At 48.4% G+C, this 26,884-nt stretch overlaps 10 protein-coding genes across 10 annotated transcripts; 4 read left to right on the top strand and 6 right to left on the bottom strand.

The window, feature by feature from the left end:
* The first annotated feature begins 939 nt into the window (after window positions 1-939).
* On the top strand, window positions 940-3,150 carry F9C07_1579924 (uncharacterized protein). The gene is made up of 5 exons (XM_041292212.2): window positions 940-1,320; window positions 1,381-1,536; window positions 1,614-1,936; window positions 1,994-2,060; window positions 2,125-3,150. The coding sequence occupies exons 1-5, from the start codon at window positions 1,029-1,031 to the stop codon at window positions 2,256-2,258; spliced, it is 972 nt and encodes a 323-aa protein (XP_041146548.1). The 5' UTR covers window positions 940-1,028; the 3' UTR covers window positions 2,259-3,150.
* A 790-nt stretch (window positions 3,151-3,940) lies between these two features.
* F9C07_1579910 (uncharacterized protein) lies at window positions 3,941-5,293 on the top strand. The gene is made up of 4 exons (XM_071508215.1): window positions 3,941-4,093; window positions 4,142-4,209; window positions 4,258-4,730; window positions 4,796-5,293. Coding segments are annotated over exons 1-4 (900 nt in total). The 5' UTR covers window positions 3,941-4,092; the 3' UTR covers window positions 5,154-5,293.
* A 1,892-nt stretch (window positions 5,294-7,185) lies between these two features.
* On the top strand, window positions 7,186-8,141 carry F9C07_10622 (oxidoreductase; the record flags this gene model as incomplete). The annotated part of the gene is made up of 3 exons (XM_071507455.1): window positions 7,186-7,548; window positions 7,604-7,807; window positions 7,875-8,141. 3 exons carry the CDS (start codon window positions 7,186-7,188, stop codon window positions 8,139-8,141), a joined length of 834 nt encoding a protein of 277 aa, XP_071366567.1.
* A 166-nt stretch (window positions 8,142-8,307) lies between these two features.
* F9C07_2232940 (fungal-specific transcription factor domain protein) lies at window positions 8,308-10,866 on the bottom strand (the record flags this gene model as incomplete). The annotated part of the gene is made up of 8 exons (XM_071509923.1): window positions 8,308-8,806; window positions 8,870-9,117; window positions 9,180-9,611; window positions 9,660-9,958; window positions 10,016-10,491; window positions 10,541-10,662; window positions 10,731-10,754; window positions 10,810-10,866. 8 exons carry the CDS (start codon window positions 10,864-10,866, stop codon window positions 8,308-8,310), a joined length of 2,157 nt encoding a protein of 718 aa, XP_071366566.1.
* Window positions 10,867-11,003: 137 nt separating this feature from the next.
* On the bottom strand, window positions 11,004-13,674 carry F9C07_2283783 (methyltransferase domain-containing protein). Its single transcript, XM_071510649.1, has one exon. The coding sequence runs from the start codon at window positions 13,495-13,497 to the stop codon at window positions 11,563-11,565; it is 1,935 nt and encodes a 644-aa protein (XP_071366565.1). The 5' UTR covers window positions 13,498-13,674; the 3' UTR covers window positions 11,004-11,562.
* A 1,117-nt stretch (window positions 13,675-14,791) lies between these two features.
* Window positions 14,792-16,975, top strand: F9C07_10625 (SNARE domain protein; the record flags this gene model as incomplete). Its single annotated transcript, XM_071507456.1, has 3 exons — window positions 14,792-15,681; window positions 16,160-16,815; window positions 16,899-16,975. 3 exons carry the CDS (start codon window positions 14,792-14,794, stop codon window positions 16,973-16,975), a joined length of 1,623 nt encoding a protein of 540 aa, XP_071366564.1.
* A 71-nt stretch (window positions 16,976-17,046) lies between these two features.
* On the bottom strand, window positions 17,047-18,197 carry F9C07_10626 (NAP family protein; the record flags this gene model as incomplete). The annotated part of the gene is made up of 3 exons (XM_041292218.1): window positions 17,047-17,159; window positions 17,210-18,022; window positions 18,077-18,197. 3 exons carry the CDS (start codon window positions 18,195-18,197, stop codon window positions 17,047-17,049), a joined length of 1,047 nt encoding a protein of 348 aa, XP_041146542.1.
* Window positions 18,198-20,048: 1,851 nt separating this feature from the next.
* On the bottom strand, window positions 20,049-21,167 carry F9C07_10627 (nitrogen metabolite repression regulator NmrA; the record flags this gene model as incomplete). The annotated part of the gene is made up of 2 exons (XM_041292217.1): window positions 20,049-20,463; window positions 20,527-21,167. 2 exons carry the CDS (start codon window positions 21,165-21,167, stop codon window positions 20,049-20,051), a joined length of 1,056 nt encoding a protein of 351 aa, XP_041146541.1.
* Window positions 21,168-22,523: 1,356 nt separating this feature from the next.
* F9C07_2158786 (asparaginase) lies at window positions 22,524-26,728 on the bottom strand. Its single transcript, XM_041292216.2, has 3 exons — window positions 24,957-26,728; window positions 24,532-24,896; window positions 22,524-24,465 (listed from the first exon to the last, which is right to left on the bottom strand). The coding sequence occupies exons 1-3, from the start codon at window positions 25,936-25,938 to the stop codon at window positions 24,142-24,144; spliced, it is 1,671 nt and encodes a 556-aa protein (XP_041146540.1). The 5' UTR covers window positions 25,939-26,728; the 3' UTR covers window positions 22,524-24,141.
* Window positions 23,459-23,703, bottom strand: F9C07_10628 (uncharacterized protein; the record flags this gene model as incomplete). Its single annotated transcript, XM_071507457.1, has 2 exons — window positions 23,459-23,501; window positions 23,558-23,703. The coding sequence occupies 2 exons, from the start codon at window positions 23,701-23,703 to the stop codon at window positions 23,459-23,461; spliced, it is 189 nt and encodes a 62-aa protein (XP_071366563.1).
* Window positions 26,729-26,884: the final 156 nt, after the last annotated feature.

Raw genomic sequence — 26,884 nt, 5'->3', positions numbered from 1 at the left:
CTGAGATGGTGTGTGGGACATTTCCTCGTCGCCTCGTGTATTTTGATAGTCTAGTGGTGCTTCCGTGCTTTAGTAGGGATTCGAGGCGTCAGCGGCAGAAGGCCACTAAACTATGTTCGGGAAGCCATCGCCCGTGACTTGTTTTTTTCTTCCCTTTTCTTAAATAATTAATTAATCCCTGTCTCTGAAAACTCCACCACCATCCCAATACTTACACATTCTATGACTACAGTTGTGGAACGATTCCTTCGGGCCGTCGGCACTGCTCCCTATGCCCATGCCACCAGTCCGATGGAACCACAGACTTGAAAACGATTATTTACCTTGTCAACATGCATCCTCCACAGACTGGACCTACTAGTAAGTACTACGTACTACTTCCAGCCAATTCATACGAAGGAGGGAGTGGGCGATTGCGGCAGTGATTGGCATGATCCCTTGCCTCGCCATTCGCCCATTCAGATGCATGACTATGCAAATCCTATACCGTTTGGTTGTCCTTAAAACTTGGTATGACCGGGTTTAAACCTACTCACATAATTGGCAAATCCCGTCCCGGTGCTTGATTATCATTTCCTTGTACGAAATTCAGTGCGTGTCTGTGTTCCCTTAACGAACTCACAGTCTCACACACGTTGCAATGTCCATCTACTCCACTTGATGGCTGCACGTTACAAAGTACGTTGGCCGTCTTGTGGCATACCATTAGCTGGGTTCCCGTGTGGCCCCGAGTGTTTTATTCGAAGCTGCTCCCCGCTAGACGCCGTCCCACCACGATATTGGCGCCCCTCTAAAAACTTTTTGACTCAATATCTTGGTGGACAAGTGGGTGTCGAATGCAGGCATTAAGTTTAGGAAAGCTTACAGCAGATTTAAAGCTTGACAACCCTGCCGCATAACAGCTGACCTGCTACATGTAAAACGGACCTTTCACGCTATTTCTTATAATTTTCTTCCTTTTTGGAAATATACCTTGCGGCGTACATTTGATCACCCCGTTACAAGTAGTTTCGATCGCCGTTAAAATCATGGGCAGCCTTTCCCCCTTCGATGTCCCTTTCGATGAGCTTCCCAACCCCAAACAAGTGTGGGTGGGAAAGCCTGGTAGTTATGAAGAAGGGCTTGGGAAGTTAGCTATCCTTACCTCCGAAGTGGTGGCAAAAGCCGCTTCGACCGAAATCAAGACTGGTCGGAGAGTCACGATGGGGTGGGATTTAACGAAGTTGAATTATCCAAACCTAAACCGTCAGCCGTGCCAGCACAAGATCGTCCCTCTTCTGGGCGGAGTGGCCTATGATGATATTTACACCATGAATCCTCGTGGGTTTTCAATGTACCTGAAGCGCGGCAACCGTCTTATCTAATAGTTCGAGCATCTAGAACAAAGTAGTCAGTGGGATGGACTGCGACACTTCTCTCAAACCGTCCCTGGCCAGACCGAGCGTGTATTCTACGGCGGTGTGACATCTGAGGAGATCAACGACCGTAGCAACGATCGGATTGGCATGCAGCACTGGGCGCGGGAAGGTATTGCAGGTATGCATCTTCCTATTTATTCTGGGTGTTCTCTCCTGTATCTCTCCGAGAGTATGAGCCTCACTCTGTGGTCATAGGTCGCGGGGTATTGATTGACTACGCCGCATGGGCGGAGAAGAAGGGAATCACGTACAGCACCTTCTCCACTCATCAGGTGCGACTATCAGACATCCTAGAAATCGCGAAGGAGTGCAACATCACTTTCCAGAAGGGCGATATCCTGTTTGTCCGTGTTGGAGTAACCAAAGAATGGGACACCGTGATGACGGATGAGCAAAAGAAGCAATACTCTGACAACCCGAGCCCGGAACATGCTGGAGTCGAAGCCACGACAGATATGCTCCGATGGCTTTGGGACTCAGGATTTGCAGCGATTGCCAGCGACACCATTAGCTGGGAGGTACGAACAGCGCCTGCGGGACGCATGTTTTGAATTACACTAAGGAAGTTGTGACAGGTCTACCCGCCCCAGTCCGATGTGTTCCTGCATGAGTATGTACTCGCAGGATGGGGAATGCCAATCGGTAAGTTGAAAATCTGAGCCGCTCGGCGAAACCGTTTATGGATCTACTCTAATTCATGTGACAGGCGAGCTCTTTGATCTCGAGGCATTGGCACGCATCTGCCAGGATCTCCAACGATGGAGCTTCTTTGTGGCGTCTGTGCCGTTGAACATGCCCGGTGGCGTGTCATCGCCACCAAACATCATGGCTATCTTCTAGATGCATCACCCCTGCCGATATTAAGTCAAGGCGCCGCAAAAGTAATATCTGCAATATCCTGGTTCGTGCGTTAGTGTATCTTGCTACGGAGAATTAGTAGCACGTATTATAGCAACGACCACCAAGAAGAACAAAAAGGAACAACATAGAAGGAGATAATCAACGTTCAAAGTTCCGCGGTAGCAAGGTTGTCAAGGGCCTTGCTACATCTATATCATAGAACAACCATTTGCCCCAAGTCCCCCACCGTATTCTTTGTGAGAATATTTGTTGGATGAGTTGGCCCCAGACAAGTGAAAGTGCAGCTTCCACATGGTTGCAGGACGCACACCCACACTACCCCTGTAGTGAAAGATACCAGGGGCGTCAATTTCCTGAAACCAGCAAATAAAGTCACATCAAGCTCCAGATTACTATGACTAATGAGGTATCAGATGGTCGCGCTACATACGGAGATATCCCGAAAATTAATATAATAGTATCTTGTCAGTCCCCGTGCTTGGCTCTTATGCTAAGACAATGGACTTCGGTTATTCGGGACTGTGACAAATTTCTCGGTAAAAAGAAAGAATCCTTCGCCAGTCCCTCAGGTATATCCAGTTTGTAGGGTCACCCCGACATATCATTACTGGGTAGGGCTTAGTTCCGAAGGGTTACACCCGATTAGTGCATCCACTTCGGGCGGGAAGTGGATTCCGCTACGGTTCCAAAGAACCTAAAAGCCGTTAGTGACTGGAGCGTTTTAGGTAACATTTGACTCCTGAAGCTTGGGACACGGACACCGAGAAAGGTCCGACCTGCGTCGTGATTCATCTTGGTTATTCGCTCACGGACCCGCCTCTGCTTTAACCCAAAACTAGATTCTTTGATTTGGCTATGAGAAAAACGGTTCTCTGCCGTGAAATCTTGGCCTTCTCCATGTCAGGCTCGACCTTCTCTAAAGACTTGATTTCGATCACCTATGAAAGCAACAACCGGCATTTTCCCCATCAGGACGGCAAAAGTCCACCAGTCCGGCCCATGGTAGTGAAATCCATGGAGAGTTCGTTACGATACCTCTATTCTGGATTGGATCTGCATTCCTTGGCCGCATATTCTCGTGCCAATCATATATCGAGATCATGCAAAGCATCAGTCGATCCATACCACCGTCTGTGGCAATTGTCATGTCATTTTGACCTCCATCACTTCTGTTTTTTCAGCCTGAAAACTGTGGTGGTCTCTTGACACTATTTGTAGCACTAGTTTCTCTCTTCGTACCCTTCCCTTCAGGGGCAAATCCCAGACCGGAACCCTAAATAGTCGGCGATACGCTTTAATATAAGCCTTAAGCTCAATGTAGATTTGATCTGTCCAAGCTTTTACGGAGTGTTCTCCTGTCTCCTCCCGTACTAGAGCCCTAGCTCCTATTTCTTCAATACCCTATCTTAATCTCGGGCTTAAACCCTGTCTAGTCTGTTGCACTCACTGCAAAAGGTGGCCCATGGTGTCAGTCACCCAACATGACTCTCGGACAGCTTTTTGAACGAGACGATGCCAAACCTATTGACAGAACAGTACAGAAATGGAACACAGCGACTCAGTCACTATGCATCGCGGCAATGACTCTGTTCTTCCTAATGCGTGCATACACCCGGGTTTTCCTTCTCAACGGCTTTAACAAAGAAGACTGTGAGTGACATGCTTGCCGGGAGAATAGACTGCATGCTAACTTCTCACAGGGACCTGTTTAGGTGCTTGGGTAAGCCTTTGACTCTCTATAACTGATCATATGTGCTAAAGTCATACGTGATAACAGCTCCTTGGAGTCTGCTACTCCATCATTGCGCTCATCAGTAAGTAGTCTATGACTCACAGATCTGTACACATCTAACCACCAGCAGTGGGAGCACATGGAGGAGGTCTACACATCGACGACGTATCCCCCCATAACCAGATTATCTTCCAAAAAGTACCTCGCAACCTCCCCAGAAATGCTACACCCTACTGACCCCTCCAGACCGTCTACGTAACCATGGTCATGTACGGACCAACAGCCTATCTGACCAAAGTCTCGCTCCTATGGATCATGACCCGAGTGTTCAGCCCATTCCGCAAAGCCGTGACCTTCATCTACATCTTCCTCGGCGTCATGCTGGCCTACTACATCCCCGCCGTTATCGTCAAGATCCGCATCTGCGACCCCATCTCCAAATTCTGGGACCCAGATCGCCCGGGCACATGTCTCAATCAGCGTTCCATCATCATGGCTGACGCTGTCGTCAGCGTAGTCAGCGACCTTATCATCCTCCTTGTCCCGTTGCCGTTAACCCTGGGTCTACAACTCCCAACGAAGAAGAAGATGCGAGTCATGGGTATTCTGGGCGCAGGAGGTCTCGCTGTTGCATCGAGTATCATCCGACTGATATTGATCGCATACACGGGCCAATCGGAGGATGGCACCATGGCGTTTATGCGGATTAACATGTTCGGGTAAGTATCCATCCTTGGCTCTTCTACTTTCTATGCCCATAAACTAAATAACATCTACCAAACAGAAACGCCGAAATCGCCATCGGCGTCATCTGCGCCTGTCTCCCCGCCCTCTCTGCGATCCTCTCCCGCGTCTATCACGAATACTCCAGCAGCAACAAAGCCACCGGCGGAACCTCCGGCCACGAGTTAAGCAAGATGAAGAACCAAAGCCGCAGCATGAAAACCGACAAAAGCCGAAGCCGCATGAGTTATCTCGAGATGACCTCAGACCAGGACGTTCTGATGCATAATGCTCAAAGCGAGCCAAAGGTCGAAACGACCGTTCACGGAGATCGAAATTACTATGGAGAGAACCCTGGTGGATCGCTCGCCATCTTCAAGACGGTTGATGTTGAGACTTCGGTGTCGAGGAGGGCGTGAAGCTTTGCATTCCTTGTTTGGATTATGAGGATAAAAGTTGGCTACTTTGCGAGAGATTTAATGGCCCCCTCTTTGGGTCTTTATGATGTCTACTATAATGATTTGGTATATGTACTATAGTTAATTTAATGATATTGGATACCCATTTTGGTTTCTCTGGTGTGTTTAGAGGTGGTGACAAACTAGCCCTAGTACAAGCGATCGCTACTTTGTACATACCATCACCACAACCACCAACATTTCGTCGTATTGGTCCTCTCCACTGAAAGAAAAACCAAAATGACTAGAGATATACTTAGTTCTCCATGCCAAGCTGTCACTACAGAGTATATCCTACACACACTCCCACTCACAAATCCCCCTCCCACAAAGAGTACGGAAAATGCATCCGAACACCCACACCAAAAATTCCCACAATCAAAGAAAAAACCACCACATCAATTATTCCGAAGCATTCCGCTCCAAAAAAGCAAAGACAAAAGAAAGAACAACCGTCAAACTCAATTCCGCAAGGTAAAATTACTGAAGAACCTTAATTTCCATCCTAACAGCCGTCCCAAACTTCCACGGTTAATTTAATTACGATCCATGTCCGTTGACTTTCCTAAGCCTACTTAATCTAATTTAGTTGTTTGGGGGCCGGAAAGCGGGGCACCCTAATTCTTTTTTTAAAAAAAACTTAGCGTTGAGAGGGTTCTCGTGGTTTTGACTGGTTTAGGATATGCTTACTTGGGTTTTGCTTTTGGCTTTCTTTAGTCTTGATTATTCCCCCTCACGTTTGTGTCTCTAGATAGAAGAGCAATGGGTACTCTACTGATTTTAGTTGGGATCTCGATGATCTTCATTTCAGTATGGCGTGCTCGACATGGACATGGACATGGACCCAAACCTAGACCTCTGCGGTAGTCAATAGTTAATCATCAATAGTCAAGAGTTCCGACACAATGGTCATATTCACAGATCGTCAGCTGTCGCTGGAAGACTTTGTAACTGTCACGAGGGTGTACCTATCAATCGAACAAGGACGTAATAATCGATGGTATGGTAATACCATGCCTCCTCATATAGAGCTACGGTGGCGCGTAAGCGTGTCTTCTTTATGATGTCCTGGAACCTTTTGATCTTCTTCTCTTGCTCCACTCCACAAGGAAGATATAACTATCTGGAATCAGAGAGATATATCTGAATTCTTCCGCTCACTGAGAAGGGGTTCCTCTCACTTACAAGGAGCAGGGTTACCAAGCTACCTAAACACATACACACACTCAACCACCACTCTCTCATATTGTGAAACAGAGAGCAGGGAACACCTAACCCTAACTCATACTCATACTAACACATCTCACCACAAACCAGGGTTCTTCCTCAACCAATCTAGTCCTAGAAAAACAGTCATGGATATCTTTACAAAATATGAGGTACACTGACTGCGGCCATCGTCTTACTAGCGACTGTGTCATTCATAGTGACTTCGGTGTCAATTCATCAGGTTATCTTGATACACTCGGCCCCTTATCATTATGCATTATGCAAGGCAATGTTATTTATCAAACTCGGACGAGAGCCGAGATGGCTACTTGGACTCCGGTGGGGTGGTAGCATATTCTTTGATTTAATGTGAGGGTTGTTATGTTCTGGTGTTTCTTTTCGGTCAGGAAACTATCGGATATGAGTATACAACAGCAACTCTGCCCCGCTAACGTTATTCTATGCTTCTACTGCAAGAATTACCAATGTCCGAACTGGTACCGAATATTACGTCGGCTACCGCAAGAGATACTAACGCGGGGAAATGGGTTATTCTGTACAGGAGACATACTCCGCCCAATAGGTCTGGGGTAAGAGCGGAGAGTCGTCCAATGGGTGCGATGCAAGCGCTCGGCATTCGTACCGCACCTCCGCATTTCACCCCTCTTGGCCCTCGGATAACTCTGCGTAGCGACCAGTATATCTTCTCGTGTATCTTACGATGGTCAATTAAGAACTCCAAGTATTTTCATTATCGCAAGACAAATCATATACTACATAAAACATGACGAGGCAGTTGACTTCCGGTGCTCGGTTGCAGGGCAAGGTTGCTATTGTTACTGGTATCTTCCTATCCTATAATTCGTGGCGGGGGATGCATATCGCTAATGATGAACCAGGCGGCGGCTCGGGCTTTGGTGCTGCGATTGCCCGTCGATTCGGCGAGGAGGGGGCTAAGGTGATTATCACCGATATCAATGTTGAAGGAGGACAAAAAGTCGCCGCTCAGAATCCGGAGAGTCTGGTCTTTCAGCAGATGGATGTCACCAAGGCTGACGATTGGACGGCCGTGATGGATCTGGCGTTTTCGAAGTTTGGGAGATTGGATATCCTGGTTAACAATGCTGGGATAACGTATCGGAACAAGGTATATGGATTGAGACGGGATTTATCGCTGAGACTTGTTTGCTGATTCGCAGTAGCCAACGGCTGAGGTCACCGAAGAGGAATGGGAGCGTGTCTTCAACGTGAATGTCAAAGGAATCTTCCTCGGCTCTCAGGCCTTGGTGACTCGTTTAATGGAACAGGGTCAGGGCGGTTCCATGATCAATATTTCGTCTACAGGTGCATCGCGGCCGCGGCCAGGGTTGGTCTGGTACAATGCCTCTAAGGGCGCGGTGTCGAATGTGAGATCTACATTTCGTTAATCTTGTAGACTTTTGCGCGAACCTAACTGTTGGCTAACCCGAACAGGCTACGAAAGGTCTCGCAGCTGAGTATGGTCCACACAATATCCGCGTCAATACCGTTAGCCCCCTTCTATCAGGGACGGGCCTGTTTTCCATGTTCACCGGTATGCCTGATACGCCTGAGAACCGCGAGAAGTTCATCGGGAATGTGCCACTGGGCCGATTGACAGATCCTGATGATGTTGCAAACATGTGTCTATACTTGGCTAGCGATGAGGGCAGTTTCATAAACGGAGCAGAGATGATTGTCGATGGAGGGAAGTGTATCTAATTAGGACCTCCATCCTCTCTTGATACCTCAGTGAATAATTATACCTGGGCATTAAGCCTAAGGCATACATATTGAAACGTGTAACAAGCACGGACGTCAGGGGGTGCTACATGCTGTGTCAATGTCAGAGCATACATCAGCGCCGAAATACGGCACATGTAGAGGTTCATGACCACGCAGAAGGATCAAAAAGCGATAGATCCTCCTCTAAAAGTCCCATCATATGTTGGTTACCCGAGAACCAGCTGCCTAATGTAGTCGGAGGCATAGTGTTCTGGAATCCTTGTCCTTCGGCTCCTTCGGCCAAACCTTGGGGGATAGGTCCCGGCACAGGAACAGGTCCATTCCATCGAACATCACCGGCTTCGGCCTGTGTAGGTGCTAAGCCAAGAGCACTAAGATAAACATCAAATTCTTGGCCCACAGACGCCAGGTCTTCGTTCTCTTGCGTCTGGGCTTGCGCTTTTGCCTCGACATATAGTCTGGCAACGTTGCTGAGGACCTGGCAGAGTCGGTGCATTTTCGCAATAGCCTCCGACAAGGAACAGTTGGGCTGGAGCGAATTGACAAAATCTTCCAATCGTATCAGGTCTGAGTAGGACGAGGATTCAATAACATGACAAAACAGAACGATGAACGGCACGAATGGCGAGTACATTATCGTCCTGATTATATAATTAGCTATTCGCAATAACCCTAAGACTAAAAGAGATATGTTAAACTCATACCAGTGTAGGTACGAACACTTGACTTCGTTACTTCTGTTACCTTCCTCCATCATCGTCATGCAGCTTTGGTGTAGTTCCAGTGTCACTCGTGCTGTCTCAATGCAGTCGTCTACAAATGTACTCCGACTATCCACAGCTGCAGGGATAGCTCTGTATATTAGGGTCAACACAGACAGGCGGCAGACTTGATCCGACTTGAGGTAAATCTCGTCAAGTGCAGAGATGTTCGAGAATTTCGGGCTGGCCTTCTACCTAGTCTCAGCCTTGTGCGAATGCAACATAAAAGCATAGTCCTGTGAAGAAAGCATACCTTGAATGGTTCTTCAACGTTCATTTGCATCTCTGCTGCCAATTGACGGGCATATGACGCCCTTTCGTCTGCAGGCTTACGCAGGGCTGCAGGGCTATAGAGCATCTCATACACCTTACCCTGGATTCTGGCTAGATTAATCCATAGCGGATAGATAGTTCTCCACGGCTCAAAATCTCCAAGAAGTTCAAATGTGGTGGGTAATGAAATATCATAATCCTGTATGGATGATGCACGGCCTAGCCGCAGCGAAAGGGCTTTCTCTGTGACATAAACTGACCAAAATAAACGGCGCTTGTTTTGCTTCACGGTGTAACTGTCGTTCTCCATTGATGAGGCCCGATGATAACCGAGCGTCTGGCACAGCCGAAATGCGGTTGAAGTCAACGCTAACGCCAAGGAGGGCTTCGAAATTTCGATTGCGTGAATAGCCTAGACGATTAGTATCTCCAGCAGAGGATCTATAAATCTAGAACTCACTCCCATGCTGAGGGCTTCTATTGACTCCATTGTTGCAGGCGTCAAAAGACTCAGGTTCGCTAGACCTGTCTCAAGGTTAACACGACAGAGGTCGTGATATTTATCATATATTTCTCGCTTTGAGGTTTCACTTTCTGAGAAGCTAAATTCACTAAAAAGATATACGAGGCATGCATTCACCACAATGAACGTAGCATCAGAGTATTCCTCGGTGGCGAAGTACACCTGGCGGCACCTCTCAAAAAGGCTGTCGGCTGTTATAAAAGGGAAAAACCCTAGTAAGACAGTTGAAGGATTCTCTGTTGATAACCAGTTAGATCTCATCGCTGGCTATGGAAAGATATGACCTTTGGTACCTTTCATATGGCGCAACAGTGGTAAGACAACCTGTACAGGAGGCATGTTCAAATTCCGCAGTCCTGATCTCGGCATGGCTTTCTGGTTGGGGAAGCGAACGTCGCGTGAGGAAGGATGAGCCTGATTATCCTGCATGTTGACAAGCTGCTTGAGCGTTGAAAGGGCGGTGTTGATCGTTGGACTGGATAGTTGCAGCGCGCTACGTGAGACTGCTGTCTCCAGAAATTGACTCGCATAAGCCGAATGGGCTGCAAGAGATGAATTGCCCTCGAACGCAGGGCCAGACTCGTGTTGGTCTAACGTAGCATTGATGTCAGGCACAAGTCCAGAAGTAGATGGAGTCAACTGTCCTGAATCTGGAGTTGCATGGAAGCAGGTTTCAGCAGGAGTACTGGAGGTAATAGTGGATTTCACGTCACGAAGGACTTGCTCTATGCTGGACAGGCGATCTTCGATTAAATCGATTTTCTTTTCACTGGGGAAGTCAGAATGGTTCCACTTTCGACTGCGTTCGACACGCCTACTATTGATCGGAGATTAGGACTCGTCTCCGTGGCTCGCGAGGCTTTTGACCTGCGCCTGTGGTGCGACAAGCAATCTGCGAACTACGGCAATTGGAGCAAGGCGAACGCTTGTCACATCGTATCTAACCAGCATGATTAATTAGTTTGGCTCTAAGCCTATAGATATCTACCGTTTGCCAACGCAGAATACCTTTCTAAGACGACATTGGTCACACTGGGCTGTTAGTCTGATTATGGCAAGTAGTAGTACTATGCAAGCGGTCACTTACTGCACGCCGAATGGGAAGAGACTCCCTGCTATCACTCTCGGGGCCCTCGGGCTCCATTTCTGGGCGTCAATTAGTGTGGTATGACCAAAGATAGATATTATATACGAGTAATACTAATTTCCCACCGGGTAGGGGCTGTTGGGGAAAATGTCATGGCTGGGTGATGGGGAAGTCAAATACCGTTTCGGATCCCGCGGAACCCGAACAGATCAGAAGGCAACTACAAAACGAACGGATACAACTACGTTGGTGTATTTAGTCTATTTTGGTGAGAAATCTCTCGAAATATAGTTTGTATTTTTGTAACGGAAAGAGAGTAAAAAACCCATGCATACATATAGACCGAGAGGTAGTCATTAAAGCATTATTAATTCTATCGTATTCATCGTTGTATAGTTCTATACCAATTTTACGTTCCCTTGTGTGATTCACGTCTATCTTGCGTTCTGATTTTTATTACCAGAGGTAAGCAGTTTACATCACGTCATAAAATTCTATCTCATCAGTAATCGTCATACCTAGAGGCTAGACAGCGTCGACTTCTCGTGACTTAACCAAGGTCTACTCCGTAGATTGCTGGGCGACGCAAGTCATCCGCATATACCAAGTCTAAACAGACCACATCTGAGGCCTTGGTTCCTGGTTCCGTTTTGTCCCCATTGAACTCAAGCAATGAAGCATAGCCTGAAAGGTTCGAAGAGTACGGGAAGAAAATGCGTAATCAGGAAATTTACCGATTAGGATTGGCCAATCTCACTTTTTAATACCGATGACAGCCAGATTCCTTGGGCTTACGCCATAATCGAACACGGGCTCAACCCAGCAGTCCTTGACACTGTCGTGTTCACGCAGGAATTGCCATCGGTCAACCACGATAATGGCCTCAACCAAAGATGAACTATAGGCCATCAAGCTCCACACTATGCCGAGGTACTTCCTCGTGTGCCCGTACTTTTCCACGTAGTCATTTAGCTCTTCCTCGGTGATATCGGCCATGCCTGCTTTCACCTTCTCGCCGTTATGAGGATCCCGGCTGAGCTTCACCACGGCAGCGCGAACATATGTAGGAAAGGATGTGAATGCGGACTTTCGCAAGGAGCCGACAATGAGAGGGTTTCCAGCCTCACTGGAATCCAAAGACTCCGCGCCGTACAAATCTTTCGGGATGGAAGGCTTCTCCACAACCCCACGGTCTACCAGGACTTTCTGGAGGAGGGACCGATAGAAGTGCCGGGTGAAGAAATTCTCGCTGTCTTCCCTGCCCCAGTTGTAGGGCGCCTGAACAGCCATCGACCTTGCGGTAATGTTCAGCTTTACACCTCTTCCACTGTCATGCTCGTAGTCTTCCAGACGTTTCGACATCGGAAAGCCGTGTGGATCATACGCGATGGCATCCTTGGTCAGACGAGGGTGCATGGTTCGAAGAATAGGAAGTTTGTATGTAGCAGGGCCGAGTCTTTCGGTCATCAGGTTATAGCAGCAACCAATCATGGCAATAGCTTTCACGGACGGGTTCAGGACCAAAGACTGAACACCATGATGAAGCAGATTTCCGCAAGAATGTAAGGAAATAACCATAACACGGGCATTATTCGACTTTCCATTGCTTTCCTGCTCGGCGCTCGTTGAGTTCTCGGTGGGCGGCGAAATCACGTCCTTTATAATAGGCTCCAGATACCCATCCTTAATTTCGTGTTCAATATAATCCATCGTGCCTCTTGGCTGATTGGACTCCTGTTTCTTAGCCGCCGCTTTCTTATTAAGATCGTTCTTATGCGGAGCCGAGCCAATCTCATCCGGCGCGATACTAAAGTCTCGGAAGACGTTTATCATGGCAACATCCTCCTCGTCCACGTCTTGCTTTGTGCTATCGTCGATTGTTACGTTCTCCGCGTCTTCTGACTCCCGGGAAGATGCATTCTCGTCTATCGTCACAGGCCTCTCTGGTTCCTCGCAATCTTTACAGGCGGCCTTCTTATTATATAGTCTATTCTTTTTCTTCACCTGCAGTTTCGCAAAGATATCAAAATCCTTCGCGCCATTGATGAATTGATGTTTTCTTTCAATAGCAACAATGTGCCGATTGTATGGGGGGCTAGCGAGCGTGCGCCCAAGATAGCTTTGACCCGACCCAAAGTCCACAACGTGGGTTATGTTGTCGCCCCGCTGCCCATCCACGGTGGCGCACAGGGAATCGACATATCTCGAAAAGTGTGCTACCTCATGGTACTTCTTGACATTCATCCCCACTGCGATGTGTTTCGGTATCGTTGGTTTCCCAGGTTGTGGGGGCCGGAAATCTCTGCCCAAACTAAGCCGTCGGATCTGTTGGAGGTACTCTAAGAGATCTGTCGGAGGTAAGGGAGCTCCCCTCCATTCCTGCCGTGCATTTGGGTTGCCTTCATCTGTCGCTGGATTCCTGCTCTGATCTAGGAGGGGTTGGAGATCCTCCCTCAGAAATAAGTCGAGGAGGTCCTGAAGATCATGGAGTTCAAAGAACGCTCGCCAATGCTCCGGAAGAAGCGACGTATAGACATCCGGTTCGCGCGTCAGAAAGTCTAAGTTATGCACGCCGCCGCAAAGGTGGCGGAAGAGGTCGGACGAGGTAGCGAAGGACAGGAGGGCGTCGACGTAGGCATCGGGATCAGTCCACTCTTCAACGAGTGGAAGAGTTTTAGGTCGTGGCATGCGTTCGTTCGACCGTCGCAGAAATCAAAAAGCAAAACAGGGAACAAAAGACGAAAAATTGCGCAACCCCGAAGCACTAAAGAGAGTATAACGAATGAGAAACGATAATATAAAAAGAAAGTCGAGGTAAGTCACAAGGAATGTTGAGGGCCGCGAGGATCACAGAATAATTCCAGAAATTTTTCTTTTTTTTTTTTTTTTTTCCTTTTGGTAGAGGGGTAAAAAGTTGAACGAATTCGGTTTAGGCCCGTTGCGAGCTCCACCACCGCGGATCTGCGGAATCCATAAGTATGGGGTATGGAGAGCAGGTGTGGAGGTTGTTTCTCACCCAACTCGACACTATCGGGAATCCTCCTGACACCACGGTGGGCTCCTGGACTCCCCTGAAATCCCGATCACTTGCTTGGTTGGATTTTGGTGCATCATGACGAAGCCCACAGTGACAGCAATGGAGGCCAGACTATTAGCGATAGTGGCACATGAGACCTGCTGATCTTTACTTTTAGGTCAATATTGGTGTGCTGCTAATAGCTATGCTATATTAAACAGCCACTAACATCAAATCTCCCGCTAAGAATGGAGCTGCCCGACCCGGTTCTGGATTCCAGCATATATAGAGAACAAAACTGCGCTGGCAGTGGGCAACGCTCGCGATAGGTTATTTCGCTCTAACATCTCATAAATGTGATCGTACTGCGCTCACTGAAGAAAGGAGATATCCCAGGCCAGGCAAGGGGTGTCACCACGTATGATATACTCTTCTCTACTGACCAGTCCATTTACTTTGTTTAATTATTTTCTCCTGCATCCTGCAGGCTCAGCCTCGCGATCTGCGAAATTACAACAGGCACGCAGATGATTCTCTACCAACGCGTCACACCGTCGAGAGCTTAAGTATAGCTATGCGGCAATTTTTCCCCCTTGCTGTTAAGAAAATATAAGCAATAGGTTCCTCAGCATAAGTTGATAGTCGATATCTGAAATTGTCACGCGAGCTCACTTAGCTAGAGCACAAAACATCTACAGAATTATGGTAAGTAAACATGATGGCTTAGAACGTGCTGTTCTGTAATTTATCATAGAGCATTCCTACCACTTGCTGATCCAGCTTATATCCACCTAGATAATAATTTCAAAGACGAAGCAGAGACAAAGGCCCTTAGGCTCCATCCCCGATGTGCTTTTTCAAATCATTATCAATGGAGATATCGGTGTAGTGTTGGCACTATGCTTGGTTAACAAGGCAACCTATGAAGCCATTAAATTGCTTGAACCACACATTTGCCGATGGTTAATGCGCAGCCATGGCATCAGCACATTTGACCCTGTGCTCACTTTGAACCCGCGGACGGGTGAACAGAGAACACTGACGGTACACAATCTTTCGGGTTTCATTGAGCGCCAGGACATTGCACACAAGCTGGCGTGCCAGATTGTCCCCTCAGTATGGGGTCCCTTCTCAGACGAAGAAAGTCCAAAGATGAACTATCATGCAGAACAACGGCTCGTTCAACGACTAGAGCGAGGGCTGTACGTGCTTTTCCACATGGCCGATATTGCTCGTGACACATACAAAACAAAGCAAAAGATAAACCCTCTGGTTCCGGACGTTACCGGGCGCCTATTGGTGCTTACTAGGATGCTGGAAGAGTACCACGAGATCCCGCGAAACAAGCGTCGCCTGATGTCCTTTCAAGAGTATGCCAGCCACGCTTATACAGTCTTAAAGTGGGGCTATAGAGAAGTAGATATCGGCAGGAGGCGGCTCAAATTCAGAGGTTACCTTGATGAGCAGACAGAGGTCGACTTCCACGTCACACTTCGAATGCTGCGGGAGCTTATGGAGAGGATGCTACTCCGACATGGTCCCAAAGTGTGGCATCGGGATGCGAGGAATGAATACAGCATGATCTCATGGTTTCTGCTGAAGCAATCGCCACAATCCCTAGCAAAGCTCCTCCTGAGCCCTCAGGATGAGTGCTGTGGTCTGGAGGAGAAAGCTTCGGAATCCGGCCTAAGAAAATGTCAATTCTCAGACCCACTCGATAATTACTGGAAAGCCTGGAAGAATGTCCCAGGCTTGGGCTGTCAAGCCTGTGACTGCAAGCGACGAGTGAGAAGCTGGAGTGTGAAACCAGCACTGATTGATGATCAAGGCCGACAATATAACCGCGCTGCGGAGAAGTATTTGAAAGACATGTGGACTCAGAGACACGCCGGTCTTCACCAAGTGTTTACGATGGGCTATTTCAACATTGTTTTATAATGGCTAGATGAGCGACAATTAGATTCCTATACCAGAATGAAAATATGAACAGACAGTTAATGAAATGACGGTTATCAGAGCTGTATTGTAAGGGGTGAGATTGGCCCCACCGCCTTCCCATAGCACCGCCCCAGCTTACCGCTTCTACCACCGCCTGGCTTCCATCTGGAATGTCCTCGCAATCCAGAACAAAGTATCATCATTCACAGGCTTTCGGTCCTTCGAGGCTACGAGAATTACCGTTCCATTACTAGTACTTTGAAATGCTCCTTTCATAGTAATAATATTGCGATACTATAACCATGGATCACGCCGATCCGTTCCTCCATGTTCAAGCGTCAGTCTCCCTAGCTTTCCCCCTTTGGCCAAGTAGCACGACGAGCTAACCCTCCACAGAGACGTCCTTGCGACGCTGCAAACAGCAAAACCTCTCTTCTCATCATATCTACGCATCAGGTCTCTCGCCAAATCCCCATCCAATCCCGAGCTTCAACAGGCACGCTCGGAGCTGGAGACGACGCTGACCGAACTGACTACGGACTTGGATGACCTTGTGGAGAGTGTCCGTGCAATCGAACAAGATCCATACCGTTATGGCTTGGAGTTGGAAGAGGTTCAGCGTCGGCGAAAGTTGGTGGAAGATGTCGGCGGGGAGATCGAGCAAATGAGAGAGGAATTGCAAAAAGCCGTTACTAGTTCAGCGGCGACTGGCAGTGCTAGATTGGATGCGCCCACTGGCAGTTCGCCTTCGGGTCTACCCAATCCATCCGACTTTGATAATGTCCTCTCCCCGTCGGCGGATGATAGAGGAGATGATTACTATGCCGCTCTCGAACAGCAACGGCAAATGGAACTGATGCACGAGCAAGATGAACAGTTAGATGGCGTCTTCCGCACTGTTGGCAACTTGCGGCAGCAGGCCGACGATATGGGGAGGGAACTAGAGGAGCAAGCGGTCATGATAGGAGAGGTTGATACATTGGCCGACCGCGTCGGGGGTAAATTACAGAGTGGAGTGTCAAAGATCAAATACATCGTGAGAAAGAACGAAGGTAAGTATTACTTCACTGTTTCGTCGTACTTTCGGCCCCTTATTATTCGCTTTTGACATCAAGGCTAACTGAATATTACATAGATACAATGTCCTCGTTTTGCATCGCCGTTCTCATTTTCGTGCTTGTCCTATTACTAATCCTGGTCATCGCCCTGTAAGAAACCAAGCAAAAAAAGTTCAAAATAGAAATCGTCATGCGAATCAGTCGGTCAAAAAGAAGATTACAGGCTTACACCTTGGTCTTCTTCTTGGGGCGTGCGTCTTCCTCGTCGTCTCCGTCATCCTCATCTTCGTCATCAACGTCACCCTCGAGTTCCTCGATATCCATCCCCTCATCGCGATCTTGACACCGTTAGATAATCTATTCCAACGATTTGGTATGAACAACTTACTGAAAAGTTCGAGAGCATGGGGCCACAAATCGTCGGCAATGGCGATAGCAAGCTGCTCTCCGTCTGGGAAGACCTCAATGTCTTCGAATTCTTCGTCCTCCTCTTCCTCCTCATCCTCGACTGTCTCTCCTTTAGACAACTTGGCAAAGCGCTCGTCAGCCTGCTTAGTAGCGACCTTCGACTCCTCTGCAGATACATCGTTACCCCGGTAGCCGAAGAAGGCGAAGAAGCTTGCGCCTGCGGGGCTGAGGGGGAAATCCTCATCCTCATCCTCCTGGTCAGCAGTGGTCTCCAGCTCAACAATCTTGTTCTTCAGCTTCTCCAACTCCGGGAGCTTCTTGCGGTCCTTTCCACCCTTCTCGGCCTCGGCCAGGTCGCAAGCCGCATCGAGCAAGCCCTTAGTGAGATCCATGTCCTTCTTCCACTGAATGCGAACCGGCTCGGAGACAAGGCCCTCCCAGGACTTGGTCTTGCCATCAGCATTCTTGACGGACCTCCTGCGCCAGTAGAGCTCCTTGACGAGCTTCTCGTTCTCGAAGAATGGGTTTTCCTCGCCAGTACGGAATTCGAAGGTTAAGCGAATGCTGCGGGGCTCACCCTGGCCCTGCTCATTAAGCTCGAATCGTTCCACCTTCAGGTTCGTGAGGGTAGATCCCAGAGCCGCCGCATCAGGGGTCATGATGTACTGGTCGATCTCGCTAGGGGCATTGGCGAAGACGCGAACCCAGAAGTTCTCCTTGATTTCATCGTTTCCGTTGACGAAAGCATCGCGCTCGTTGTACCAATCACGCATCTTCAGGGTGCTGTCGCGAACTGCCAGGATTAGTTATACCGCGCGGCGCTCGATGCGATCGATGTAAGACTTACGGCAGTCGACGTCAATGCGAGAGCGCTTCTCTTCGAGGAAAGACATCTTCTTCAATTGCGCCTCAGTGGGCTCGGATCCCTGGAGGCGATCAAGCAACGAAGCTCCAAAGTCGGTGGACATGATGGCGACGACGACCTAAGCTCGGTCGATTAAAAATGGCGAGAAAAGGGTACGAGAAGCTCTGAAGATACGATTCGGGAGGCAATTCTATGCGAAACCCGAGGGGAAAATGGGGGGAGGAGATGATTGTAGAGGTAGGGGAGATAGATGGAGAAGACGCGATCAGAAATTTTTAAATTCTTCAAAAACTTTACTCCGCGCAGACGGACTATCGCAATTGCGCTCCCGTCTGGACTCGGCGTGTCAGGTCCAAGGTCACCTGTTCACACTAACGCTGTCCGGCAGGAAGCACCCCTCGGCCAATCAGGAGCGGTCGGCCTTGGGTCCGTTCCCATCCATCACCATGATGATTAGATCCTAGTTTTCTTCAGCTGTTCATAATTTGCTGTGTTGGTCTCACTGGCATGAATCTCTTGACTGTCTGGTCCGTTTATATGCATAATGTCTGTACATATTAGGTAGTTTAGACCCGGCATCTACAGCAAGCACATCAGATGAAACAAGACAACAATACTATATATAGTACGTGCAAAGCTACCAATACCCTCAATTGTCATATACAAATAATACACAGAAAAATCGGTATCGCAGATGACACGAGGCCATCATGTTTGAAATCAATGTCCGATTGAAACTATCCCAGTATATACCCACGAAAAGATAGCTGCTTTCTTCTGAATTGGAACATTCTAACACCTACCTTAATCAACACTACAGCTGATCGTTGTCCTATAAGATATCCAACTTCAGGCGAACCACTACTCCTCGAACCAGGAACCTTAGGTAACAACACGCCCATCCCGAACAGGTTAAGTAAAGACCAATCATGGAATGAATAGCAGGACCTAATCCATAAAGGCCTAGACAAGCGCACGTTGCTTTTTCTTTTTTTTTCTCCCCGATAAGCAGGATATACTTTAGGCTAAGTGGTTAGACTCTTCGATAGCTCGTCTCTTAAAATTTACTGGTGACGTCGGAGTTTTAATGGAAGCCCCGGGTCTTTTCGCTGATAAACTCAGGGAGGTTGTCTAGTATCTGGCTAAGTGCGGGGAGATAAGAGATCCGGGGGAGTCTGGTTTTTCTTTTCTTTTTCTGCTTTCCCCTTAGGCTGAGGAGGATTTGCGTTAGTTTATTTCGACTTCATCCGTCTTTATTGGGCGGATTCTTGGTCGTAATGTGGGTTTGCCATCGTCAATTCGCGGTATTAGCCATTCTCTCTATGACTCTTGCTAATCACTTCTCTCTGCTGCTGCCTCGCAAGACAGGGTCATCGTGCCCAAGGAACTGGAACACGCACACAAATAACACTCCTCACATCCAATCAGAGACGGATTATAAATTTCAAATCATCAAACAGCCGCCGGTGTGAGTCGTAACACACGAGGGGAATAAGTAAAATAGACGGAATAATAAAAGAAACGAAAGAAAAGAAATGTAACCAATCAATCAACTTTTGTGGCGGATGGGCCACTGTTCATCATGCAGCATGTCGTGACGTGCGTTTCATCCAACCGTACCATTCCAATCAAAACCAACCATTACTTTTTTTCTGTCTTCTCGTCCGAGGTGAGATAAGAGCCGTGAAACCGATTCCTTTTGTTCCCCGCTCCATTAGGGTACTTTTCCTCAACGATAAGACCCGGGCCGATTCGCCGTTAATGCTATTAATAAAAAGAAAACAAGGGGTGACAGGGAAAGGAGTAAAACTGAAAGGAGGGGAGAGCGAGGGGGTATGCGAGCATATCGGACCAATCGTGGCGGGTTCCGATAGCGTCAGAAGGCCGCGATGTCTGTGCGACTGTGCCCTAAACCGGTTGGGGGGTATCTGACCGAGAGAATAAAATCTCCCAGTTACAGCATCCAGTCCAATCCGTTGGCCTCCTCCTCGACCGGAAAGACCTCACGCGCATATTCTTCCATATCGCGCCAACCCTCCCACAGGTGCCGAGCCTCATCGGTGACTCTCAGCGATACGACCCCTCCGGGACCCTGCATCATGCCGGCGCCGGCGCCTTTCCCATTGGCCGGGCCCAAGCCCTTAGGGGAGCCCGCGGCAGGACGGGAGAATTCGGGCTGCGGGAAGTAAGGCGCATTGCACCGACCAAAGACCTCCTCGATCGCCTCCAACTGTTCTCGGTATCCAGGCGGGATATTTACTTTGACCTCGACCCTGGGCACATGAACGTAGTGGCACGGGCGATTTAAGGCTCGCGAGAATGCTGCGCACACTTGGTTGGGGGAGAGGGTTTCGAATGTCAGGGCAATCCTATGCTATTCTTAGCCTGGCACGTACGGCGATTTACGTCTGCACTGCGAGGGGAAAACTTACCGGTGACCGTGCCATTTCTTGGGACCATCCTTGAAAATCTGTAGCAGAGCCGGGCCAACATCATGCTCCGCATCCAACCATGGCAACGGAGTGTCCGGGTCGAATGGCGCATGCCATTCAAAGCTCCCATCGGGCATGAGTTCCATTTGGAAAAGCGGGTATGGTAGACTGGTGAAGTTATTGTTGTAGATTCCGGCGTAGACAAAGGTTGCGGGAAGTCCGAGTTGCCGGATATAATTCTCGACGGTGAACTTGGGGGCCCATAACGGTACGGGCAGCCATGGTCCATAAACCGAGTGGTCTGGCATGCTGCTGTAGATATAGTGTTGAATGGTTCCAGCGCGCTTGGCCGCATCAGCGAGCGCACGTCCGATTGCGACCTCATCGCCTGATTGTGACGTCGTGTTGATGAAAGCCAGGTTGGCCCCTTGAAAGAGAGTGTCCATCAGAGGGATATTGTTGAGCAAAGGACCTTGGAAAAGGGTGACATTTGGTAGACTCTCCAGCTCCTCTGCAATGATGCCTTTAAGCGAATGAACCTGAGCTCGTACATGATGGCCGACAGCGGAAGCGACGCGGATGAGGGAAGCGGCCTGGCGACCCGTCGCGTTGACGACGGCAATGGTCTTCTGTTGTGTCATTCGGGGCGATACTGAGAAAAGGAAGGGGCGAGAAGGAGGAGAAGAGGGGGAGATGAAGCGCGGGGAGACGGAGGTGCCGTAGTATGCGAAAGCGACTTTGGGAAAACCCCTCCGACGGTTGTTTGAAGGAAGAGAAGATATTGCGGGGTAGAAAAGGACGCAGGTAGAAAGACGCGAGAGGCCAATGAAGAAGGTCCGACAGAAAATCTGGAGTAAGTCTGGTGGGATCAGGAGCAAAAGAATTGATTTGGTTTACACGGTTATTACTATCACGAGGGGCCGGCCGTTTAGGTTAGTCGTCGGACGAGATAAATGGGGCAACAATTTTTAGTAGTGGTAGTACGTAGTAGTATCATTCAGTTTTCCCTGTGGGGTTTCCAACTTGGTCACCAATTTTTTGTTTTTTTGTCGTCGATTGAGCGCAATCTAATGCCGCAATCGATTTCTTGAATGGTGCAATAAGAGTTTTCTCTTTCGACGGTGATAGTGGATCGTTTGAGTTGGAGACAAGGTTGGTTTGATAGAAGCTGATTGTCGTTGCTTGAGATGCCGCAATCCACCAGGAGGGGGGGAGATTTAATATGGTGCCTTTTTTTTTTTTTTTTTGGTCCCAATTAATTGTTGGCTCGCAAGGTATTTTTCTTAGTTAATGGCCCCGGACCAGATGGATAAGGGCTTCGGAATGCTCTCCTTCCACTGGCAATGCTTCCGGTGGACTTCCCCGCCAGTGACTAAAATAATTCTTAGGGGGGTTCACAATTAAAAGAGAAAAGAAGCAATCGTAGAGGACCTGAATCAGTGCGCGGGTCTGATTAACAAAAAAGAAAATTCAGAACGACAAGGCAGGGAAGGTGGATCGATCCAAGGAACGGTTCCGAGATTCGCTCCCACAATAAGTATAAGTTATACCCTTCACGAGGAGAGGAACACAGGTTTCGCAAGAGAGAAGGCTTAATCGATGGTGCAATTGACCAACCTAAGGAGGAGGCTGTCTTCTCTTATTACTCTCGATCCTGAGGGGGAAACGAGGTCGATGTATGTAAAGGTATAAATAAGTCGGCAAGGGTAGGCATGTCATATGGACGAATGGAGACATCCCAATGGACGAGCAAGTCCTGTGAGGTCCCCAACTAAACTACTAGCTGACTGGTCTGGATTAGGATCGTCTGGGGTTGTTGGTAAGAAAATAATAGGGAGTCAGACTAGTAAGAGAAAAATAGAAAATCAAAAAATGAAAAATTAAAAATTAAAAGAAAAAAAAAAATCAAAAAGAACTCTGTCCGATTTGGAGTCCGAGGAGGAGAATCACCCACTGTGGTTCATATCGTGTAATGAGAAACAGTCATGGAAACAACGGCTTTGCCCACACAAGATTGAATGCGGATATTTTATCCAGTTTGATTTCTCTTTTTTTATTTTTATTTTTATCCCTTCTCCCCTTCTCTGTAATTATTAATTTGATTTGGTTTTACTTTTCTACGGATCGTAGCTATAAGCCTGTCTGATCGTATACCCTCAACACCCCGTGACCCTTACTTTGATAGAAACCGGTGGCATTTCCAAGGAACTTGGGACAGAACCTCCCAAGGTCTCGACCGGGTTTTGATCACCGGACAACTAAGACTGCACAGACGAAGTCGCCAGAAACATCCATAACTCCATAACTCCGCCCGTCGCGCAGCCATTGACCGTCTTTCCTTTACGTAACTCGGCATGCAGTCTGGATTGGATCGGATGCTCTAACACGTCGCCGGGTCGATCTAGTAATCACGGTCTTTGATATACGGTGTTTACCTGCGGTAGTTGCTTGCTTGATCCTGGATAGACTGATGCATTAATATCTGTCCATAATGTTTCTGGGTCTATTGATATCTAGTCGAAGTGTACAATTGTACATATGTACTGAGAAGTGTAGATGATGCACACTTAAAGTTCGTCAATCGACGAATTGTTGCTCAACCGTAACTCGCACTAAAACCTCCCCTGCTCGTTTTAGGGCGGGGGAAAAGCAACTCGGTAGGTGTCTCCGATTACATGCTCGATCCAGAATACAACGAGTCAGTTATGTACTTTAGAGAGTACCTACTGTTAGAGAATCACAATCATATATCCGGTCATACTTCCCGGCAAATATTCTCGACTAAACATATCCTTATTCCCTGTCTATCCGAGTGAACTACGAATACAAGGGACAGCGAAAATACACTGGGTCTATACAAGATATTCGCAGTGGAGCCCCTGCCGAAACAAAGTATTGGTCCTCTCTCGTCGTCCATCACACCCACGTTCCTTTAACGGTGCCAGACTCGGCCACCGCTCTCGACTCGGTCTGTGCTGTCCTTTGTTGTCATCAGCTCGCCAAGAAGTTACTACGCCCGCCGTCATCGTACCTTCTGGGTCTGCTCAACCGAAAGAGGGTCGAAGCTTTGCCCAGTAATTCACCGGGAGGATACGAGCACATGACCACTTTGTTGTCGATGAAGGAGTACATACGGTTGATATGGTTGGATCCGGAAGAATAAACCCCCCAGTACATGCAATATACTCAGCTTCGAGTATGACCTGCCTTGTAGGGTAACGTCACATCGGCTTCGAATCGGAGAGTGCCGTACCCTCCCCGCATTTTATTGCCCTGGATCAACCTAGTTAACCTAGTGCGTGCTTTGCGCTCGGGCTCTTTCTTTTCTCCGCGGGCGTGACACTAAAGAATCACCTCACCTGATCTCGTGGGAATCTGTTGAACAACAGGCGTTATATATGATGTGATCCGGATTGGCGCGGTCTTCTTTGTTTGGAACGGTTGCTTATCTCAGACTAGTGCTTATTTCTACTCTATCGTGATTTTTTCCTTGGGATCTAGACAGAAATTAATTCCTCGGGCATCAATCAGGCTTGCGCTTTTTTTATTTCTTAATCTATCGAGCTGAATTGAGCATGTCGTCTCGTGATCGGTCGCGCCCACATCCTTGATTAATCACGGTGCCGATCCGGCCAACACTCGCTCCGCCAGTCGCTCCTCTCCTACTTCTTCCATCTCACGGTCACTGACCTCCCGCGGTCCAATCCCCGCCAATCCCCAGACGCCCGGTCTGCGTCGCGCGAGCAATTGTGCCGCAGTCCGTTCATCCGAGTGCAAATGGGCGCCCGACTTGCGCAACAACATAACATGCTCCGATAAGCCTGCGTTGGCCGCCAGGAACAGTGGTGTGCGGTTGTTGCGATTCCGAATGTGGACGGAACCACCCTGCATCAGTAGGAAGCGCAGGATGGAGAGTGATGGCGATGTCGCGGCCAGATGCTGAAGCTTTTGGTTAACAGACAGGTAACGAAAGTGGGGGAGATGGATGAAGAAAGGGCATCTTACCATCGGAGTATTGCCGGAGTAATCGGCATCGTTCAAAAGGTAGTGATTTTCCAGCTTCAGGATCTCTTCGACACGTGCGAGATCTCCCTGGGCGATGGCATAGCCCAAAATGGTAAGTGCCTGGACACGCTCGGTGAGAGCGCCGTCTGGATGACGGAATACGGGCTGCGAAACCTCCGTCAATTCTCCTCGGAGTGATTTCGACATGTCCCGTGCCACGGACTCCGGGGTTGCGTCTGGTAGACCAAGGAGATACGCCAGTTTTGTTAGGGCGGCTTCCGTAGTTAAGTCGAGACCTGCGACAACACCAGCCCGAGACAAGCTCATACCGGTGGCATATACCGGGCTAACGCTGCCAGTCAAACCTGCTCAGAGTCAGAGTCGGACGGTCCATCGCGTGAGATTGGGGGGCTTATGCATCTTACATTGAGTAACGTTAACAATCACAATCCCTCGCTTGATGGCATCCGCAAGCACTTTAATCAAAGCGTTATCTTGACCGTGTGGTGCGTTACCAGCTCCAAAGGTCTCTAACACTAAACCACGGAGTCCGTCTAGTCTCAACACGGCATCAATCATTTCTGGCTTGATACCAGGGAATATACGAAGACAGGCGACATGGGTAGTATCTAGATGTGTCTGAATGCTGAAATGCTCGATGCCCTTTGGCCGATTCACCAACTCCCAGTTGACGTTAGTGCGCATGGAAGTGGTCACAGCCAACGGTGTGCAATTCGGAGAATCAAATGCAGCGAAGTCACTTGCCGCAACCTTGCTCGACCGGTTACCACGGAATAGTCGGTTGTTGAAGTACAGACACACTTCGGGAATCATGAAGTGGCCAGCCACAACCAGGGACCCAAGAAGGTTATCTGTCGCGTCATTCTGAAGCTCCAACATCGGAGCCTGGGATCCCGTGAGGATTACGGTTTTCCCCAGATTTTGCAGCATGAAGCTGAGTGCAGAGCTAGTGTATGCTAGACTATCTGTACCGTGAAGGATGACGAATGCGTCAAAAAGTGTGTAGTTCCTCTCGACGGTCCGTGCAATTTCTGCCCAGCCTTTGGCATCAATAGAACTGCTGTCCAGCAGCTCCTCAAACTCAAATACCGTATATCTTACTCGGCGGCCGTATGCAGTCTGTGGTGTCCGTAGACTCTGATGGCCCTTGATCTGGCCTGTGTTATCGACAACAACATCCATCATGGTCGAAGGAGAACCATCATTGAAAGTAGGCACCCGGGCCAGGCATTGCTCTTGGAACCCTCGCGCCGGTATAAACCCTGATGGTGACGGTCGCATACATATGGTACCTCCGGTCATAATGATAAGGACCCTCGCCTCAGGGAGCTGAGGTTCTAACTGTCGTTCAATCATCTCAGGAATGATATCGTCTATGGTTGCCATGATGAGAACGAGTTGAACTTCAAGCTCGCTGGTCCCTTGGCCGTCCTACAACGATGCACAGAATAACGCGCGACTCGACAACTGGCTGTTTATACCGAAATAACAATGATAATATCGTGGCCCCTTCTTTGCTCTTTAATATCGTTAAGCTGTGCGATGTGACCCAGTAAGCCGAATCAGCAAACCGATAAGCCTCCGGACGTGGGGCAATGGCCTTGCGGATTGAAACAGGTGCTTTTATAAGATTCTAACAAGATGCTGCGGAGAGATAACATCCATAGTCTTTGCAGCCGCTTCTACCCCAACTCATCGAAAGTTCAATTTGGAGAAGACTCCGATCAACGGCTACTCGGTATTCTATTACGTACAGCAACACACGATTCGGCGAGCGGCTTCAAATCCTGAAAACGTTTGGGTGGGAAAATTTCGGGCGCACTCAGGACCGATTTTAACTGGTGGATCACGGACGGAGACCCGTCAACTTAAACACGCACAAGACCCACAGTAAGAGGAGGCTTTTTTTCTTCTTTTCTTTGCCTTTTCGTATCTTTCTGAGACAGGGAGTAGCGAGAGAAACTTGGATTGGAAGACTGGAACAAGGTAGCCGTTGACGCAATTTATTGGTATTAACTGCCGAATAATGCGCGCAAATGGCATACTTTGTGCATCTTGCATTAACAAAGACACCATTAATATAGTTCTGTTATACCGATATCAAGAAAAAAAAAAAAAAAAAAACATGGAAAAGGTCCCATTGATATCATGCAATTAGCGGTCAATGTGCTTGAGAACCATTCCACCCATTTCGATCGTATGACCTATCTGTGATGCTGTTAAACAAATTTCATACTCCGTATAATATAAAGAAATGCGACGCTTAAGGGGTTCAATAGATCAGTGATCATTGTAAACTCACTCGGCCAGAAGCGGCATAGACAGCAGTCAC

The sequence above is a fragment of the Aspergillus flavus genome, chromosome 4, assembly GCF_009017415.1.
Source record: "Aspergillus flavus chromosome 4, complete sequence".
NCBI classification, from domain to species: Eukaryota; Fungi; Ascomycota; class Eurotiomycetes; order Eurotiales; family Aspergillaceae; genus Aspergillus; species Aspergillus flavus.
The sequence above is the reverse complement of the archived record's forward strand: the minus strand, read 5'-3'. Positions and strand labels throughout refer to the sequence as shown.